The sequence below is a fragment of the Panthera onca genome, chromosome E1 (assembly GCF_046562875.1).
Source record: "Panthera onca isolate mPanOnc1 chromosome E1, mPanOnc1 haplotype 2, whole genome shotgun sequence".
In the NCBI taxonomy this organism is placed as follows: domain Eukaryota; kingdom Metazoa; phylum Chordata; class Mammalia; order Carnivora; family Felidae; genus Panthera; species Panthera onca.
This window is the reverse complement of record NC_138352.1, coordinates 52091462-52111584: the sequence shown is the minus strand read 5'-3', so window position 1 is coordinate 52111584 and position 20123 is coordinate 52091462. Positions and strand designations below refer to the sequence as shown.

At 53.8% G+C, this 20123-nt stretch overlaps 2 protein-coding genes across 4 annotated transcripts; one reads left to right on the top strand and one right to left on the bottom strand.

Moving 5' to 3' along the window:
- Positions 1 to 9: 9 nt before the first annotated feature.
- On the top strand, positions 10 to 7316 carry EME1 (essential meiotic structure-specific endonuclease 1). 3 transcript variants are annotated; one of them, XM_060646388.3, is made up of 10 exons: positions 11 to 323; positions 955 to 1064; positions 1155 to 1963; positions 2053 to 2180; positions 4438 to 4527; positions 4615 to 4736; positions 4926 to 5049; positions 5290 to 5405; positions 6183 to 6372; positions 6603 to 7316. In XM_060646388.3, the coding sequence occupies exons 3-10, from the start codon at positions 1180 to 1182 to the stop codon at positions 6777 to 6779; spliced, it is 1731 nt and encodes a 576-aa protein (XP_060502371.1). In that variant the 5' UTR covers positions 11 to 323; positions 955 to 1064; positions 1155 to 1179; the 3' UTR covers positions 6780 to 7316. The 3 variants fall into 3 exon arrangements, with proteins under 3 accessions (XP_060502372.1, XP_060502371.1, XP_060502370.1); XM_060646387.3 differs by lacking the exon at positions 955 to 1064 and having other exon boundaries at positions 12 to 323; XM_060646389.3 differs by lacking the exons at positions 955 to 1064; positions 4438 to 4527 and having other exon boundaries at positions 10 to 323.
- LRRC59 (leucine rich repeat containing 59) lies at positions 7079 to 20123 on the bottom strand. Its single transcript, XM_060646406.3, has 7 exons — positions 19793 to 20123; positions 18623 to 18682; positions 16669 to 16827; positions 16334 to 16438; positions 13181 to 13253; positions 10974 to 11147; positions 7079 to 9055 (listed from the first exon to the last, which is right to left on the bottom strand). Exons 1-7 carry the CDS (start codon positions 19895 to 19897, stop codon positions 8811 to 8813), a joined length of 921 nt encoding a protein of 306 aa, XP_060502389.1. The 5' UTR covers positions 19898 to 20123; the 3' UTR covers positions 7079 to 8810.

Below are 20123 nucleotides of genomic sequence, written 5' to 3'. Positions count from 1 at the left end.
GCCGTTGAAAAAGTGGCGCGAGGAGTGGCGGGGGAGTGTCGCTGTGCTGGCGCGGCGGGCGGCGAGTGGGGGCCTGCCTCCTGAGCACCGCTCTGCAGGGCCTGGGTGACCAGGGCATCGGGGGCTGTGCCGCGCGGTGCGGACGAGCCGGGCGCGTCTGGCAGGCAGCCTCGTTTTGCCGGACGAATGCGAGACCCAGGGAGGGGACCGGGAGGAGGTCCCTCTGGAGGCATTCAGCGTGTTTACTGAGTGCTTAGCGTGTGTGCCTCGTGCTGTACCGAACGCTGTAGACGCACGATTTTACTCCTCAACAATGTTACCACGTAGGTATTGTTATCATCCCTATTTTGCTACATTGGAAAGCGAGGCTGGGGAAGGTTAGGTGGCTCATTCGGGGGTCACACCTACAGTGCTAGTGAGTGTTTATTCAAAGATACGGATTCTTGTACCCGACCCAACAGTTGCACTCCTAGGTGTATGTGCAGGAGGGTTGAAAACACGCCCCCACGAAAACGTGGAGATGGATGTTCGCGGCAGCATTGTTCATAATGGGCAAAACCCAGAAGCGAACCAAATATCCAAGAAAGGATATTTGATAACCTGCATGTCAAACGCAGAGATCAACCAGGGGTGGTGTTGAGTCTTGGCGTTAAAATTTTCTCATGGTAGGGGCGCCTGGGTGGCTCAGTCGGTTAAGCGTCCGACTTTGGCTCGGGTCATGATCTTGCGGGTCATGATCTTGCAGTTCGTGAGTTCAAGCCCCGCGTCAGGCTCTGTGCTGACAGCTCAGAGCCTGGAGCCTGTTTCAGATTCTGTGTCTCCCTCTCTCTCTCTCTGACCCTCCCCCGTTCATGTTCTGTCTCTCTCTGTCTCAAAAGTAAATAAAAAAAGCGTTGAAAAAAAAAATTAAAAAAAAAATTTTTTTTCTCATGGTAATCTCCACTTTGTTTATAGGTCGCCTTGACCTAGAAGGGATTTGAGGCGTCCCGTTCGGCTACAGACAGCTGAGTTCCAGGTTGAATGTGTTGGGACCGCATCCTGTCTTTTCTGTTTCTCTAGATACCGTGCGTATTTCCGTAAAGTTGGGCCACAGAACGTGTCCAATGGACTGAATTCGGTGCTAGTCTGTGTCTCATCTCTTTTTTTCCTTTTAGGGAATTAATTTGATAGCGCCTATCGATGGCTCTAATGAAGTCATCACTGTCGCTGGAGTCCAGTGAGAGTGACTCTGAAGAGTTGCCAACGTTTGCCTTTCTGAAGCAGGAAGCGTCTTCAACGAAGAGGGGGCAGCCTCAGAGGGAGAAGATTGTTATGGTTGATACCTCGGATTCTGAGGCCTCCCGTCCTCCATCACCAAAGTTGAAAGATACACCACCTGTCCCAGACATAGCGGAACCTGTCCCACAAACGGAGCCAGTCAGGGTGCTAAGCAGTGGAAGTGAGGATGAGGAAGAATTGATCCCCCTGGCCCAGAGGCTTACATGTAAGTTTCTGACCCGCAAGCAGCTGAGCCCTGAGGACGCTAGCTCCCCGATTCAAACTGTGTGGGGTCATCGGAGTACTGAAGGAGCATCATGCGGCTGGAAAAAACAGTCCTTTCCAAAGGTCCCTGGTGCCTCCTTCCGTGACACCTCAGAGAGACGTTCATCAAGTAACAGGGACCCTGTGGGAGACCGTCTGTGCCATCAGCTTCCAGCCTTCCAAGCCACCTGCCCTGTGCGGAGCGACAGCTTGACAGCGACCAAAACAAATGCTGAAGCCCCCCCACTTCAGAAGAGAACCAAGCATGGTCAGAAGGTCCAGAGGAGAGGCTCACGGGGATGCCAGCCGCGGGGACAAGCAAGCCAGAAGGAGAGCACCCTGAGACAACCGGAAAGGCAGAAGAACGCGGCCCCGGTGAACAGGCTGAAAACTCAGAGGCCCGAGGAATGCTTAAGGCACATCATTGTGGGGCTGGATCCAGGTGCTCCTGGCAACTGTCTTCATCCTGTGCTGGGCCCTTCCTGCTCCTGGGCCACCCACTGATAGCGCCTTTCCTGTCGTCTGTTGCAGTGCTCTTACAGATGGAAGGCGGAGGCCAGCTCCTCGGGGCGCTGCAGTCCATGGAGTGCCGCTGTGTGATTGAGGCACAGGCCGTGCCTTGCAGCATCACCTGGAGGAGAAGGGCCGGGCTAGCTGAGGTAGCAGCTTTCTGGCTGACGTCTCTCCTCCCCTCTTCGAGCCACCCGATACTTGTGCTTTTATTGTTAAGAATATTAGGCAAGGTCCCAGCAGGAAAACAGAAGGCACACTCAACTTAGGGTAATTTGAGGAAGATTTAATAATAAAGGATCTGTTTTTTAAAGCGTGGGCAGGCTACAAGGAAATGACAAGGGACGACACAGTACCTCAAGGTAATAATAACACCGTTAACTCAGGATTTCTCCACCTCAGGTACAGTCGGCGTTTCAGGTCGGATAATTCTCTGTTGTGGGGGCTGTCCTGTGCACTGTAGAACGTTGAACGGCATCCCTGGCCTCTATCCACCAGATGCCAGTCAGCATACTCCCGGGCATGACAATCAAAAACGTCTCTAGATGGTGCCAAACATCCCTTGTGGGAAAAACTCACCCCTGGTTGAGAACCACTGACATGTTTCTTACCATACCTTGGCCTGAATGGATGAAGGGGAGAAGTGGTTATCAGAATCCAGGAGAGAGAAATGTAGACAGCACCCACCTTGAGAGAGGCTTGACCTCCAGTAGAGGAAGGTAGCAAACCCTAAGTGACCCCATCTCGAGGGAGCCAGGGAAATATCTCGACTTCGCTCCTCCCTCCCTCCCTCCCTCCCTCCCTCCAATCTCCTCCTGGGTTCCCCGCCAACCTTTGCACCAGACAGCCTGGTGATGCGGCCTCCTGCAGGGAGCAGAGTGGGGATGGAGGGAGAGGGGATCCGTGGGGGGCAGAGAGAAGGTAATTCTCACAGGATTTCTACTTCTCTCTAGCTGGGCTTTGGGAATGGGTGGGCTTGTGCTTGAATCTCAGCCCCCAGGCCTTTATGGCTATGAGCCTAGGCAAATTATTTCATCTTCTTGTGCCTCATGTGTAAAATGAGGACACCGTTACATCCTTTTGGGTGCCCCGTGTCGTGGGGACTAAGATAACCAAGCACTGGCCCGTAGCAGGCACACAGCAAATGTTCCTTCCTTGGCCCGGGCTCCCAGGTTACTACAGCTGCTGTGCCTTCCACTCATCTGGTCTGTGAATCCACAATACTCCACCCCTCATTTAAGAGTTTCTAGATGAAAACGTTAAGATTTTTTCCTCTTGGGGCACCTGGCTGGCTCAGTCAGTAGAGCACTTGACTCTTGATCTTGGGGTCATGAGTTCAAGCCCCACTTAGGGTGTGGAGCCTGCTTAAAAATATTTTTCCTCGCATTTGGCTCTCATTCGCTCAATAATTTAGGGCAATTGCATACTTTTTTTTTCTTAATTGATTTTATTTCTTTTGAGAGAGAGAGAGCACACACAGGAGGGGCAGAGAGAAAGAGAGAATCCCAAGCAGGCTCCACACTGTCCGTACAGAGGCTGACCCAGGACTCGAACTCACAAACCGTGAGATTGTGACTTGAGCTGAAATCAAGGTTCAGACGCTTAACCGACTGAGCCACCCAGGCGCCCCTAATTGCACACTTTTTAATTTGGGTTGTTAGCAAATCTTTATATCCATGTCGCAGCTTAACCTTTCAAGGCACTTCCACATTCTCCCTCGTGTGTCAGTCGCGGTCACCCCAGTCACCCCGCACAGAGGGAGTTCTTACCCCCACATCACAGGCGGGGGGAGGCAGGTCAGAGGAGCACAGCTGAGCAGGAACTAGAACCCACAGCTCCTCCCACTGCACTTTGCTCTGTTCTAGGCCTTGGCTTTTGTTTCCAGGGACCCAGTCAGAAAACTGCACTGGCCCCGCTCCCGGTCACTGTGTGACACTGCATTGTTGGCCCTGGTGAAGAGAAGGTGCTCTCCCAGGCGGAAGTTCCCCTGTGGCTCTTACCTCTGTCACACAAAACCTGTGTGTGTGTAAGGGCCACTCAGCTCCCAGTCAGCATCTACCCTCAAGGGCCAAGTTACTTATTTGTACCAACCCCTCTGGAAGAGTTTCCTTCCCCTCCACCCCCCTATCCAAAGCGCCCAGAAGCATTGGCAGTTCTCAGCATTTCCACACCTTTTACTCACCGCCTCTGAGATGCAGTATGCCAAGGTCGAGCAGGGGAGGACTGGGAGGGACAGGATCACGGGTTACCGTTTCTGGCCACCACGGCTTCATTCCTGAAGAATACTGCACAAGTGGGCTCGGCTGATGGGAATAAGTTCATCACCCAGAAGGCCTGGGTCTCTCTCACGGGTGCTGAGCGCCTGCTGAGCTGCCCCTCTCTGCTGGGTCCCGGGTCCTTTGGCAGGTTGGAGAGGAAGGCTGGGTGGAGGAACCGATGGTCCTGGTGCTGCTCCTGGCAGAGGCGTTTGTGTCCATGGTCTACAAGTTCAAGCAGGTGGGCAGAGAAGAGTGTCCCGCGAGGCACGGGACGGAGGGCCGACTCTAGGGAACAGACGTTAACACAGCGTCTGCCTTCGCGCAGGGAAGCCTGGGTGACTCTGAGAAAGGGAAGGAAACACTCCGGAGCTTCGTAACTGACACTGCAGCGAGGACAGCTGGGAAGGCTCTGTCCCTGGTGATTGTGGACCAGGAGAAATGCTTCAGGTTTGAATTTGTCCTCGAGACAGCCTGAAAAGGGGCAGCTCTTGGGCCGTCGGGGTGCACTTACTCATCCCAGATCTGGGTCCTCCCTGGCAAGCCCTGTGGGACCCTCTGGTCTGGTCTTTTCACCCCTTTCCTGCCTGAGCTCAGCCTGGAGCTGCTGCTCTTTGACCTCCCCCACCCCAATTCCAGCGCTCCCCATCTTCCGAGAAGAAGGAAACCAGGAGTGGCAAACAGAGAACAGGCCAAGGAGAAGAAGCGGAGACAACCAGAGGCCAGCGCAGGGCAAATGGTGTCCAGGGTAGACGTGGAAGAGGTAAGAACTCGGTGTTGCCCGAGTCGGGCTGGGCTCTCACTCTCCCCTAACCCAGTTTGCTGTGGATAAGGAACAAAGTGCCTGCTGGACACGACTCTCTGCCTTGGCACCGAGTAGGAGAGAAGGGGCTAAAACAGGGAGCCAAGGCGCTGGGGTGCAGCTTCGGCGGGTGTGAGAGGGCAACTTCGACGAGGCCGAGTCCCTCTGCCCTTCCAGCCCGTCCCGCTTTTGGGTGTCTAGGCATTGGTGGATCTGCAGCTATACACCGAAGCCCAGGCCCGAATCGTGCAGAGCTGGAAAGAGCTGGCCGACTTCGCCTGCGCATTTACAAAGGCTGTGGCCGAGGCGCCCTTCAAGTGAGTGCCCCCAGCAAGTCTCCGCCCCACCGCCGGGCCTGGTTCTGTGCGGATGTCCTCTTCCCCCGGGGTCTGCTGCCGGCTCATTGTCGGTCAAGCTGGCGGTGGAAGGAGCAGACCTCGTGCTGGGGATTCTCATGAGGAGCCCTCAAGCCTAGCGCCTGTAAAATGTTCTGCTTTAACTCATGTGTAAGTTCGTGGCCTGCAGGCTGCCCTGGGTCACCAGTAAGCCAAGTTGCCAGGTTTCATTACATGGCAGGTCACAGTGTAATAAGCCCTCATGAAACAAACTTTTAGCCTACTTAGTTCTAGGAGTGTTCATGGTCGGAATTTAGAGTTAGTAAAAGACCTCAGAGACAATTCAGGCCAAGTCCCTCCTCATTCTATACCTGAGGGAAGTGAGGCCTTAAGAGAGTGCCTTGTCTAAGCTCCTAGCAAGTTAGAACTGGACCAGGTTCCCCGATTGCCTGACACCCGGTCCCTTGTGTCTGTCTGTCCTTGTGGACACTGCTATCTGGTCAACACAACCCAATTTCAGCATGTGAAACAATCTGGTGCTTTCCTGGTGCTCTCTCTCTTAATGGAAAGGACTAGGTGTTGTTTTTAAGGGAACCAGCAACTAGCGGTGTTTGGGAACAAAGCACTCAAATAGGCCAGATACGACATTGTGCCTGCCTCTTGGGGGGGGGGTCAGTGGAAGGAGGGAGGGTTTTTAAGTTCCCAGCCGAGGGGACAGGTGGAGTGACTGACTCATGACTCTTCAACTGCTATTCACAGGAAGCTTCGAGATCAAACCAGTTTCTCTTTCTGCCTGGAGAGTGACTGGGCGGGAGGGGCAAAGGTTGACCGAGCTGGCAGGGGGCTCGCGCTGGTCTGGAGGAGACAGATTCAACAGCTGAACAGAGTCAGCCTGGACATGGCCAGTGCCATTGTGGACACCTATCCCTCCCCGCAGCGTCTGGTCCAGGTATGCTGCTGCAGGGGTCACCCCCCACCTGGCACCCCGTGGCCTCGGTGGACTCCCAGGCGGCTTCCTTGGGGCACACCGGTGGTCCACAGTGTGGGCCTGCTAAAAGCAGTTAACACTGACCCGGGGAGGACAGGTTCTCCTCCCCAACACCCTAGCTTACTGCCCCCTTATGGATGCACAAGGGTGACTGGATGGTACAGTATTGAGAGGTCACTTGCCACTTGCAGGCTTACAGGCGGTGTTTTTCGGAGCAAGAGCGCCAGAATTTGCTTGCGGACATACAGGTTCGCCGTGGGGAAGGTGTGACCTCCACCTCCCGCCGTGTTGGACCAGAGCTCTCCAGGCGGATCTACCTTCAGATGACCACTCTGCAGCCAGCTCTCTCTTTAGACAGTGCAGACTGACGCCAGCCCTCGGGGACAAGGATGACAAAGTTTGCATCTCCTCCGCCTTTGGCCACAGGAAGAGACCGGACACGCCTCCTTGAAGCACAAGCCTGGGTCGGACCACAGGCTGTTCCCTGGGCGCCCTTATCTGCAGAAGTCTCCCTGTCAGCTTGGGACAGATGGCTGAGATACTTGTGTTTCCCTTCACAAGCCTTTAATTTTCCTCTCCTAGCAAAAACCCAGCTGCCGTGCACAAATCACCCCTCCCCCCTCCCCCAGCCAGCCCTCAACCCTCAAAACACAAAGAAACAAAGACAGACCACTCAGACACATATTTAATAATTGTAGAAATCCAGAAGAACCTCAGCATCAAATCTCGAGATCATGAGTGAACTTCCCTCAGCGGGTTGACTTGACTAGGGCCGGGTGTGCCCTGCCTTCCTACACCCACTGAAGCCGCCTCAACCAGCCCCTGTGTGGGGACTTCCATATCCTCTTAATCTCATGTCACGTACTGTTTAGTTTCAATAAAGCATTTGTACCAATGGCTCTGGAGCTTGGAGGAAGACTAAGGAATGTGTAGTGATTCTGAGTAAAGTATGGGCTTTTGCAGCAGAGCTATCTGGGGAGGGAGAAAGGAACAAGTCACTTCTTCCAATAGGACGGTCATAAGTGGCCATCCTATCCAAATGAGCCACTAAGGCTAAAAACCCTGGACCTCACTCTGTCTCTGAACCATGACAGGTTCTTGTTCCCCTGAGGGAGAGACAAGAAGCTGGTAACTGGGACCTTTCAGTGAATGAGCACCATGATGACCATTTCTTTTTCCTTCATCCGGCTTTTGTGAAAAAGAGAGGCCAAGGAGGCCACAGAGCAAGCAGAGGCATAATCTGGGAGACAAGAGCATGGACAGTCCTGCCCGTCTGTGCCGGTCATTAGGAAGTGCACCACTTTTAAACTCCGTGGTGCCACTCGCTTCCCTTCATTGCGGAGGTGGTTCTAGGTCTCGACCCAAACAATTCTAGACGTCCATCTCCATGAAACTTTGGAATTTTCAGGTTGACTTTGACTTACTTGGTCGCACCAACTACCAACAGCTGCCCGAGACAATATGGCTTTGCAATGGTCCACCTCGTTGTTTACTGGCAATCAGGGAGTTAATGCTCTAAAATTGAGGCAAGGAGCCTGGGCCGTCCCCATTTTGCGAAAGCCACATGAGCCGGGGGCAGGGCTCTACAGGAGCTGCCAGGACCCTCGTGGCTATGAGATTTCTATTTGTGGGACATGAAGCTTGCCTACCGTCAAAGATTTTACACCCCAGCTGAGAGACACTCAGTTCTGGTGTGACTTCTGTTCTCTCCTGACATTATTATGGAAGCAAAATGACAAGAGAGAATACTGGAGCAGGAGTTCAGTTCTGCCTCAACTAGCTGGGAGACCATAGGCAAGTCACCGAAGGCCTCAGTTTCCCTGTCTGCAAGTGTTCTATTGGACTGGGTGGTCCTGAAGTCCCTTTCACAGCCTGAGGTTTTATATGGTCATTAAAAATGTCTGAGGTCCTTAAGAAAATAGGTATCCCCCCCCCCCCTCCCAATTTAGGCTAGATTTGCCGAGTATGGTGTTCCCGTAGTCCCCAATCACACTGCCTCCTGATCTGCCCTGGCTGCCCAGGGAGGAATGAAAGAAAGAGTTTGTGACATACAAAAGTATAAATGTAGTGACAGCTGACCTGACCGTTTAGTAGAAACGAGCCTTGCCTTTACACAGCTTTGTAGAACAACTAGAAAAGGCCGTTTTTCCCTCTCCCCACCCCAAGCCTATTCCTTTAGGCATGCAGGTAACTGTCCCCACGTCTCACTTCTTATTCCGCCAGGGGACCCTGACCAAGGAACGGAGAAGTCCTACAAAGAGGGGATCTCAAGTACCAATCGGCAGCCATTTGATGATGGCAGGTAGGTCGGACGCTAAAAAGAGGTTGTGTCCAGCAGAACCCAATTCCATAGGAATCCAAGCTCCAAGGCTGGGAGGCAGCAGGTGTGGAGGACAGGCTCACTGCTGAGAATCGGCCTGCAGCACCCACTGCAGGATGTCGTGGCTGCGCAGACCCCGGACCGCGTTGTCGTAGATGGTGTTCACGCTGGTGCACAGGGGCTGCCGCTGCAGCTCTGTCACCCGACAGGCGACCAGCCCGCCGGCCACACACAGGAGCAGCAGCAGCAGCAGCTTCAGCACGGCCCAGGACCTGGTGTGTTTCCGGGGGGGCGGCTTGCGGGGGCGAGAGCCGGACTTCGATTCTGGAGGGACAGAGTCACAGCGGACAAGAACGTTCAGTCAGTGGGAGACGACCCGTACTCTACCCATTGAGGCAGATCCGCCAGAACCCCCTCCTCAAAGGCAAACTCCCAGGCCCTGACGAGAGGACTTTTTAAGGCCATCTGAGTTCTTGAAACCCTCTGCTTATGCAGAGCCCGAAACAGAAGTCCTCCTCCAGTGGATCTCAAGAGGATACACTCAGAACGAGGAGTTATTCCGGGCGCCACACGGAGCTCAGTCCCCAGGGTCCCTCGGGATCAGGGGAGGGGCTTTTCAGGGGGCAACAAGCACAGTTAGAATGCTGCTTCAATGCTAGAGTGAGTGAGTATATATATTACATTTCTAATTTTTTTTTAAAAATTGGTTTTGAGGGGTGCTTGAGGAGCTCAGTCGGGTGAGTGTCTGACTTCGGCTCAGGTCATGATCTCATGGTTTGTGAGTTCAAGCCCCACATCGGGGTCTGAGCTGACAGCTCGGAGCCTGGAGCCTGCTTCGGATTCTGTGTCTTGCTCTCTCTCTGCCCCTCCCCCATTCATGCTCTGTCTCTGTTTCTCTCAAAAATAAACATTTTTTTTTTTTTTAATTTTTTTTAACGTTTATTTATTTTTGAGACAGAGCATGAACGGGGGAGGAGCAGAGAGAGAGGGAGACACAGAATCGGAAGCAGGCTCCAGGCTCTGGGCCATCAGCCCAGGCCCGACGTGGGGCTCGAACTCACGGACCGTGAGATCGTGACCTGAGCTGAAGTCGGACACTCAACCGACTGAGCCACCCAGGCGCCCCTCAAAAATAAACATTTTAAAAAATAATAAAATTTTTGAAACGCTTTAAAAAAATAAATACAATAAAATAAAAACCGTTTTTGAGATTAAAAAAAAATTTTTTTAGCGTTTATCTTTGAAAAAGAGAGACAACACGCACACGCGCGGGGGAGGGGCAGGGAGAGAGACAGAATCCGAAGTAGGCTCCAGGCTCTGAGCTGTCAGCACAGAGCCCGGTGCGGCGCTTGAACTCACGAGGTGAGACCGTGACCTGAGCCGAAGTCGGCCACTTAATCGACTGAGCCACTCAGGCGCCCCTGGTTTTGAGATTTTTAGCCAAAACTTTTAAAAACTTGACTGAGCACCCACATGCCAAGAACTGCATGATCCCGTCACATAGGTTTTCTTGCTTAATGCTGTCGCTACCCTGTGAGGAGGTGGAATCCTCGTTTTACACAAGGAAACGGGGCCAGGCAACCTGCTCCAGGCCAGCGAGGGAGAGCCGCAGCCGGGCCCCACGCCTTCACCCTCCCTACAGAATTCCTTCCCCGGCTCAGGGGCCTCTCCCTCACAGGCCCCATTGGCCCAGAAGGTGTACAATCCTCCCCTATATATGGAGCCATGTCCCTACACAAATCCAACTGGAAGTATTCAGGCAAAACACTGTGTTTTTTATATAGCATGGCTCCCTGAAGGCAGCAAAACGATTCCTCTGGTGTTCAAGCAAAAAGAGGGCGCTCTGTTCCGACTTGGAGAGAAAACCAGAGGTAGTGCTGGCATCTCTGAGACGGTACTGTGCACTCAGAATGCCCAAGTGCACTTCACAGATGATGCGAGGGACTTTTAAGGGCAGTGTGACCACATGCAATCTTCGCTTTATGGCGATTTTGCCATCCAACCCTTACAAGAAGGAAGGGCAGCTCCCTATTCTGGGAACGCTCTAAGCCATGGCTCACCAAACACCTGCACGTAAGCACCTGCTCCCCAGGACAGCCCCCCCACCCCCCGTAGGCAAACCCTCCACGTGACTCCCAGGACTGAGAGCATGCTGGATCTGACCAGGTCTGCAGCCTCGCTCACTGCCCCCTCAGTGCCCCCGCGGCACCCCCGCCGGAACCCTGCAACTGCGAAAACATACTCGGAGCCTGATTTGCTTCCTTCTTCGGCTTCTTCTCCTGCTCCCGCTTGGCTGCTTTGAGGGCGTCGTACTCCTTTCTCCGGCGCTCCTTCTCTTCCGCCTTCTCCCGCTTCCGCAGCTCCCGCTCCTGCGCCTCCTTAGCTCGCTGCTTGGCCTCCCGCTTCTTCTCGGCCTCTGCAGGAAAATCCACCCCAAGATGACTTCTCACCCACAAACCTGCAAGAGTGCTTTCCTGAGTGACTAAAAGCACGGGCTTGGCCTTTCCCTTATGCCACAGGTCACTGAAGCAGTCCTAAGGAGACAGCCGTCTTCCTGCTCTCCAGGAAGTAAGCCCTCCCTCAAATACAGTAAACTGCTCTCAGGGTTTGCTCGATGGATTATTGAAAGGTTCCCAGCCCCGTGCAGTGGAGAGATTAGGGGAATGTAACAAGGGTACATGAGGAAGGCACGGGTGATGAGCCTGGTGATTCAGAAAGCACAGAGGGACACCCTTATTATACAACTTGGCTGTCAAGAGAAGAAGCCATGATTCTATGGGATTCCTGTCTTCCCAAGCTTCAGAAGGGAACGTAGCATGGGAAGGGCAAGTAAGAAGACAAAGTGAGCACTCAAGTTCACAGTTAGACACGATGGAAATGTTTTCCTGAGAAAGCAAGACTAATCATTTGTCAGAGGGAACCTCTAGGCTCCCACTCAGGAATCTGTGACACATTCTGATTTACTTCACGGTTCAAGTACGTTTACATCCAATGCCCAGCTTACAAATTACTGGGTTCTAAAAATGCACTTCCAGATTAGTTATTTGGAAGCCTGAAGTACATTTTTCCAAAGCCAGAATGCCACAAATTAGGGAGTTAAATGTCTTTCTGGGCTTAAAAGCCCATCTGACCCATAATGTAGCTGAATTGTAGTGTGCGAAGTACTGGAGCTTTCCACTGCTTTTCTGTGTACAAACAAGCTCCAAGTTCCAGCTGGGCAACGACAATGCCAAGAGCACATTCTACCCCACCCGGAGAGAACATGTGGAGGCAGGAAGTCAAGCAGCAGTGGTCCAAGGAAATACAGCATCACAGCAGCCACGCACGTGAGAAGGCCCGGTGTCACTCAGGCTCTTTCAGGATCTGCCCATGACCAGTACCAAGCACGTCCTCCCCCCCTCCAACCACGGAATCCTCCAGTAAGGGGGCTCAGACGTCTGCCAGTCAACGGAGCGCCCGCTGTGCGCCAAACCTTGTGCTAAGTGCTTGAGATACAGCAGTGAAGACAAATCGGGTTCCTGCACCTAAGACCTTCTAGAGACGGAGACAAACGAGTGAACAAACAGAAAAAAGACAACGACATGCGCCTCAAAGAGAGTAACAGAGACTGTGATGGAGTGACGGGAGGGATGCTGCCCAAGTCTGGGTGGTTCGGAAGGGGTTACGGTAAAGCTACGGCAACATCTGAGCAGACAAGGACATGAACCCAGCCGCGTAAAGACCCGAAGAAGAAACCAGGCACAGCCCCTGCAGTAAGACCGGACTCAGCGTGTTCGAGCAACAGCAGAGGCTCGTGTGGCTGAAGTTAACAGCGTTCTCTCCCCTGGGTGCCGGACACAGCTGGAGAAGCAAGCAGGCCTGGGGCCATGGCGGGCCCGGTCGTCTGTGGAGCTAAGTTTGAATTTCATCCTAAATTCAATCAGGAGCCATTAGAGTGTCTTAAGCAAATAGCAGCATCACCGACTTATGTCGTAAAGGGATCCCTGTGGCTGCCGTGCGGAAGGGGCACCAGCGTGGAGACAGGCCACAGAGCTGGGAGGGGTCTACAGCGCGGAGGCTGAATTACAGTACGGCCCGGGGGTGGAGGAACCATCACACACGGGCCTTGCTGACACACTGGATGCTGGGGAACTGAAGACAGACGTCCGGACATCTTTCCAGTTTCAGGCTTGAATAACTACAGGAAGGTGACAGTCTAGTCCAGGGGACCCCCGGGAGGGCTCGCAGGGGACTGACCGTCTCGGCCACGCTTAAGTTGAGCTGCCTCTTAACCCTCCCAGCCGGCTGCCGGACTCTCGAGCTCAGTGGAGAAGCCAGGACTGGACACAGATGACACCATACACCACCATGCTACTCCTCACGATGCTTCCACGGACCCCGGCTCCTGACCCGTGGAAGCCAGTGGCAGGGCGAAGACGGGAAGATGGCTGGCGGAGGGACGGCACCTACCTCGTTCTACTTCCAGCCGCCGCTGCCTCTCTCGCTCCTGGTCAGCCTGCACGGCCTTCATGTGCTGTAACACCTGCAAAGGGGGAGCGGAGATCTGAACTAGCCCAAGCCGGGGGCTCCACGGCACACATGTCTGCTCAGGAGGCTCAAAAGCACGACGGCTCCTTTTAGGTGAGCACAGCCCCGCGGCAGCGCGGAGCTAATGGAGGCCATCCTGTCTTCGTCTCCTACCTTACTAAGCCGGCCTTAGCTGGAGAAGGGCCAGCTGAGCCCAGGCCACGAAAGCTGTGAGCAAACACGTTTGTGAAACCCACTGCCGACTGGAGCGTGGAAGGAGTCCTGCTCTTTACAGTCCCTGTCACACGCACGATCTCACGTGTGCCCCAGGCAACTCTTGGTGGTGGGCAGGACGGCACTTCCACCGAGACTTTCTGACTTCCTGACCTCCCTCCCTCGGCCACCTTACAAAGTTCCGCTCTTCCCAGTCCTCGGGAGGCCTCTTACCTATGTCAGGTGTAACGCTAGTTTCCCTAAGGGTGGCGACTACCGTCCCATCTGCGGGCTAGACACTCAGTATGTGTTTGATGAACGACTGACTGGATCCCCACCTCAAAAGGAAGAAAGCCAAGGCTGACGGGGGGTGATCTGTCCACCTCGCGTGGCTGGAAGGTAGCACAGCTCAGAGGACTGGTCTTCTGAGCTCCTGGGCCAGAGCTTGTCCCACTCAGGGCAGCACACAAACTAAGGAAGCCTCTAGGAGGAAGCCAAGAGCCATTTGGCCCATACACCGCTCAAAGCCGTGGCTCCCAGAGCCCCTCAAATCCTCGTCCAGTCAGTCGTGGACAGCCCCTGACAAAAACAGCCCCAGAGATTCTCACTACGGGCATGGTTAGGGGAGGAGGTAAAAGACTTTATTTTTTCAGGCTGTGTTTTTAGAAGCTATCCCTTGTTTGTAGAGGAGAGTGAAAGCTTAGAGCCCGGCACAATCCTAACGCTACCACTTACGGACCCTGTGACCTTAGCAAGTGACTCAACCTCTCAGGCTCCCTGCAAGAGCCTGCTTTGAAGCCACAAGGAACCCTGTCCTGAGCAACCCAGGCCTTGAACCTGCTGCAACCTCTCAGAAGGGAGTCAGTCTTACTAAAAAAAAATGGCCACTCAACAAGGAGTGCAGGATCTGTAGGAAGGTCAAGCCTGATGGTGAGAGGCAGCCCAAGTTCAAAGTCCCTGTCTCACTCTGAATTCCAAATACTAAGTAAGCACCAACCATTCAGGGGGTTTTAAGGGGTGTACAGGTCGCTAAATAAAGAGCTGAGAGGTTTAAGAGACCTCCCTTTTTCCCCGGGCCCTAATACATCAGGAGTTAGCTGAAAACAGCCAGTTCAGAAAAAGGAGCGACTCCTCTGGTGCAGACCGTGAGCCCCGAGGGTGGATTTTGTCCACCGGTCCCAGTCCATCAGCACTTGATGAATGCTTTCCAGCTAACAAATTATTTTTAAAAGGTGCTGTACTACGCACCAGGCTTATCAGTGACTACAGCTGACCCATGCAGCCACAAGGTCAGGGCTGGTGAGATCTACGCTATCTCCCGGGGACAACTGACCTCGTTCTGGCTGGCCCAAGCCACGCTACTACGACGCCTAAAGGTGTGCCAGAGACTGCTCTGGGCAGCAGTGCCGGGGAGCGTGGCTCTAGTTACCACATCCACAACGCAGTGTGCTACCTGGAGCTCCGTCTGGAAGGTATGTGCTAACACTAAAGACCTCTGTGCTCAACAGAAGTTATCCTTGTAGAGTACGAGCAATTTCACGAGGTTTCACATATTACTAGTTGAATGAATAAAGGGAGAAATGAAACGTGTGCGTACTGGGCATTTCTCGGGTCAGAGAAATGGAAGTCATATCTACTTCCCGGGGTTATGAGGAGCATGAGGTGAAATACAAAGCATGCAGGACAAAGGGAGAGTCATCCCTTACAGCTATCGTTCTTCCTCAGAACACACATCACTCCTAAAGCGCCAGGAGTTCACCGATCACTTGTACTGTTCTCAGCTAAGGGCAAGCTGTTGCCGTGGCTACCTGGCTGCACTGACCTTGTACTTGGATCTCCTGTGCCAGTGGATGACAGAGATGATGAGACTCTCTCAGAAGCCCTGAGCTAATGACAAGACAAGGCCATTATTCTTGAGCCTCACCTAGAGACCCACACCCCCCACCCCCCCACCGTGCCCACATCTCACTGACATCAATTCTAGGATTTAAATCTAAAGCGTTTAAAGTCTATTCTGTTCATCAAGCCTCCTCAACATGCCCAAGTAAGTCATCTGGTGCTCAGCTGAAGCAGCAGCAATCTGTTCTAAAGCTGGAGGGAAGAGGGACTGTGGCTGGAGTGTGAGAGATGCGTGGTGTCGTTCTTAAGAAGCAGCACAAGGCCCCCTCAGGGTTGCTGGCTGTGTCTGCTTCCGTGCCGCCTTTGGTTCCTCGCTCCTCTATCAGATGACTTGACTGAAATAAATCAGATCTGCCCAGGACGTGTCTGCCTATCGGTACAGCACCCAAATGTTGACACCGTTATCAAAATTCCTATAACCACCGCGACTTAGAAAGGCCACAGCCCCTACCCTTCTTGTCCCATTTGAACAACTGTCAATAGTGTAATGTGGGATCGGGCAAGGTCCTGGTTTCTTAAATGTTTATTTATTTTGAGAGAGACAGAGAGAGAGAGACAGAAAGAGAACGCACGAGAGAGCAAGTGCGTGAGCGAGTGGGGGAGGAGCAGAGAGGGAGTGAGAGAATCCCAAGCAGGCGCTGCGCTGACACATGGGGCTCGATCTCACAAACCAAGAAATCATAACCTGAGCCAAAATCAAGAGTCGGATGCTTAACTGACTGAGCCACCCAGGCGCCCCAAGGTCCTGGTTTCTTAAGAACGGAAGTTTTGCAGCAGAGAAGACAGTCTTGTTCTGCTACTTGTAACGTCAACATAGAAACAAAGGTCCCTCTGCCTGACAGGCTCATAGCAGACGTATTTCACTGGGACCTCAGTGCTCAAATCAACACACGGCTACAGGTGCCCTGGGAGGGAAAAACAAGAGGAGGCAGAGGCTAGTCCCCGGGGAATGGCAGAGGGGACCCGGGGGAGCTTCGTGCTTACCTTGTTGGCACACTGCTTACACTGCTTCTCATCCAAGCAATCCCCTGCCACTTTGGCCAGGACAGGATCCAGGGGGTTATCCTTCAGGTCCAGCCACTTCAGGCTCTGAAGGGATAGAACAGAGAGGCTGGCTAAGCCCAAGTTCACAAGAGAGTCCCTCAAGGCGAGCAAAATGAGCAGGAAGAAAGCCCCTGTGTGTTCCAGCTGCAGGGAAAGCCGTGCGAGGCAGCACCAACAAGGTGGCATTTCCGCCAGCCTTGCTCACAGCCATGCTCCGTCGGCCCCCGAGCCCCGTGCCTCACCCGACCGTGGAACGCTGCTTCGTGAACCGTTACCTTGAGCTGGGCAAAGCTGACGGGCAGGGTCACCAGCTTGTTGTTGAGGAGATCCAGGTGCTGGAGGTTGACCAGACGGCCAAAGTCTGCCGGCAGCTGCTGCAGTCTGTTCTTACTCAGGTCCAGCTTCACCAGGTGTGTGAGGCCACAGAAATCCGACTAGGACCCGAAGAGACAGCGCCTAAGCCTCGGGCGCACACTCTGGTGTAGCCACTGCAGAAGCCCGCGAGCCAGAGGCACCGACGTGTAAACCCTGACCCCACCTGCCACCGGCTGTTCCACCCTGGATGAAGTGCGGCTAACACTCAGCCCCTCTGGTGCCAAGCAGTGAGAAGTACGTGGAAAAGGACGTAGCACAAAGTGGGCACAAAATAAGTGTGTTCCCTCATGCTCTGTTCTCGCTGCGACTGGAGCCATGAGGGGGGTCCCTCCTGTGCCCTCATAGCACCCTGTGTTCTCCTTTCACAGGAGCTGTCGAAACACAACGGAACCATCCGCCTTCCTGGAAAGATGATGCGCCCCTTAAGCACTCAGTGTCATTCTTTGTTCTTCACGGCACCTAGCACAGTACCCACCTGAAATCAAGCTCCGGCCTCGGCTAAGAGACACTACTCATGCTCTCCGGGGACCTGAAACCGCCAGTGATTCTGCACTGCCGAGGAAGGCACAAACAACTGAGTTCAGACCGAAAAGAGCACCAGGGGCTGCTGGAGTGACTCCCGGCAAAGTGTGCAGCAGCATCAGGCTGCACGGAACTGCCACCATCCTGTCATTAGACATGGAATACTTCCTAGGAGCAGCGGGACCTCAGCTGCTTTTTCAGTGTGAAAAAACGGTTCCCGATGAGCCGCAGGAAGACGCTGCGGATAATGAGCGAGGCCCGGGAGAATACTGAGAGGGGAACAGACTAATGACCCGATGAATAACCTGCCAACTTCTGAGACTCGGTCCCTGAGCCAGAGCCCAGTGGAGTGCGTCAGGGAGTGACACGGCCAGAGTGATGGATGGAAAAGGCAACGAGGAAGGAGCACCGCTCTGGAGGAGAATGGCTATCACCCCGGAGAGGCTGAAGGGCTCAACCACTCCAGGGCCTAGACGGGGATAAAGGATGGTGAACTGAAGAAATCTCGAAGCATATGAAAGAGGAGAACTGGGAGAAGTTGTGCAAGAAAAATCAAAAGGATCTGACCACAGACTGGCTGTGTTGAACAAAAAAAGTGTCTCGAGTAATTCAAGGGTTGGGAGAATAATATGGTAGTCCCCCAAAACCACACTTTTTTCCTGTTCCCCAGCAAAAGGAGGGAACATAAAGCTGTTCATAAACAGCTTTCTCCCTGCGCTGCACAGCAACTTCCGGAATGGCTTCTAATCTCCTCTACCCAATAGAGAGGTAAACTGTTCTTCAAAGGAATAAAATAAGGCAGAAAAAAGATGAGCCCAATAAGTGATTCAGCCAGCATTCTGCTGCCTTTAGTGTTTCGTGGCCCGACTTTCCCACTGTTCTGAAGAATGAAGCCTTGCTTCCCTTCTTGCTGAGACAATCCACCCCACCTCACCCACCCCCCAGCATGCTCCGATTCAGTCACAGCCTGTCTGCAGGGCCTGTCCTGAAATTGCGCCTTATGACCTAACTCCTCTAAACAAGAAGGAGAGGGGTGCCTGGGTGGCTCAGTCAGTTGAGCATCTGACTTCGGCTCAGGTCACGATCTCACGGTTCACGAGTTCGAGCCCCGCGTCGGGCTCTGTGCTGACAGCTCAGAGCCTGGAGCCTGCTTCAGATTCTGTGTCTCCCTCTCTCTCTGCCCCTCCCCCACTTGCACTGTCTCTCTCCCTCTCTCTCTCTCAAAAATAAATAAACATTAAAGAAATGAAAAAAAAACAAACAAACAAACAAACAAGAAGGAGAAGCGGCATCAGGGATCTAGAAGGAACTGTGCTTGCTTGCCGATCTTACCGGTAGACTAGTCAGTTTATTGCAGGACAGATCCAGTATGGTGGCCTTTGGCAGGGCAACCTAGGAAAAGGAACAAGAACAAAATGTCAGACCAGCACATGGAATGATTCAGTGACATCTGCTAATGAGGCACTTTCCAGAGAAAATTCCCACAACTAGGAAAGGCCTTTAAAAATCGGCACTGAAATATAACGTAGTAAGAGCAACAGCTGCGTGCATCAGCACTTGCTACCTGGCGAGTATTTTACATTACAGTCTTAATCCTCATAACCCTAGAAGATGGGAACTATTATCACCATTTGATAAATGAGGAGGTCTAGGCATAAAGATTAACTAGCTTGCCAAGGGCACTCAAGAGATTAAGCAATGAAACTGGAAATCTGTTCTAACTTCCGCACTACAGAGCCAAGTGCAATTCGTTAAAGGCAGTGGGGAAAACGTAGGTCATCCCAAGTAATGCTAGGGTGGGGGGTGCAGGTAGGAAACCCGGCGGGAAAAGCGGGGACTAAGATCTAACTCTACCCTGGCAACAATCCAGCCGTGTAACCTTCTGGGACCTCAGGCCTCAGTTTCCGGAGTGGGAGCCTGGGAGGAGCGGGGTGGTGGGGTGGGCGGCAGCGCCCGGATTCCAGCCAGTTTAAGCTGGAATTTGGGAAGAGCCCTCGCCGACCCCGCAGTGACACTTCGCAGAGTTCAAGGAAGGACGCCTCAGGGCTGGGACAGCCGGCTGGGATGGCCGGCTTCCTAGAAATGCACGGTTCTGGGCCACACCCAGGTCTACCCAGAGGCCTACTTCTCGGACGAGTCATTCATTCATTTGTTCATTCATTCTCCCAATGCAGCCAGCCACCACACCGTGGGCGCCTACTTTGAGTCAAGCACGGAGCTGAGCGCTGCGAAAGCCCCCAGACGAGGGGAGATTCACTCCCGACCCGTAAAAAGCTCAGGGCCGAACAAGCAGCTCCTTCTCATCTTCTGGAACTGCGCCAAAGTGACACGTGTACATCCAAGGAAGAAAACTGGGGGCAGAGGTGGGCGCCCGAGGACCGAGTCCCACTCCTCCCACCTGGTTTTAAGACCTGGAAACTGAGGCGTGGGAAAGGAGGCGGCCCGCGCAGGGGCCAGCGCCAGTCTCGGGTGGGCACCTGTGCCCCGCGGGACTGTACTGACCAGCTCCTTGATGGGGACCTCATTCAGGTCGCTGAGGCTCAGGTCCAGCTCGTTGCCGTCCAGCTTGTCGCGGAGGTTCCCGCCCTTGCTGCCGGCCTTGGTCATGGTGACGCCGGCTGAGCGGTGCCGGCTCCGGGGCTCCGACGGGCAGGAGAGGCGCTGAGAAGCCGCTCGTCGGTTCAGCGGACTCGCACCCAACCGACAACGCCTGCGTCCGCCGCCGCCGCAGGTGCGAGACGCCGCCGTCCGCCCGACCGCCCGCTGCACTCTGAGCCCCGCGCCCCGCTCCCACCGGTGCCGCCGCGACGACGACCACTTCCGTGTCCACGTC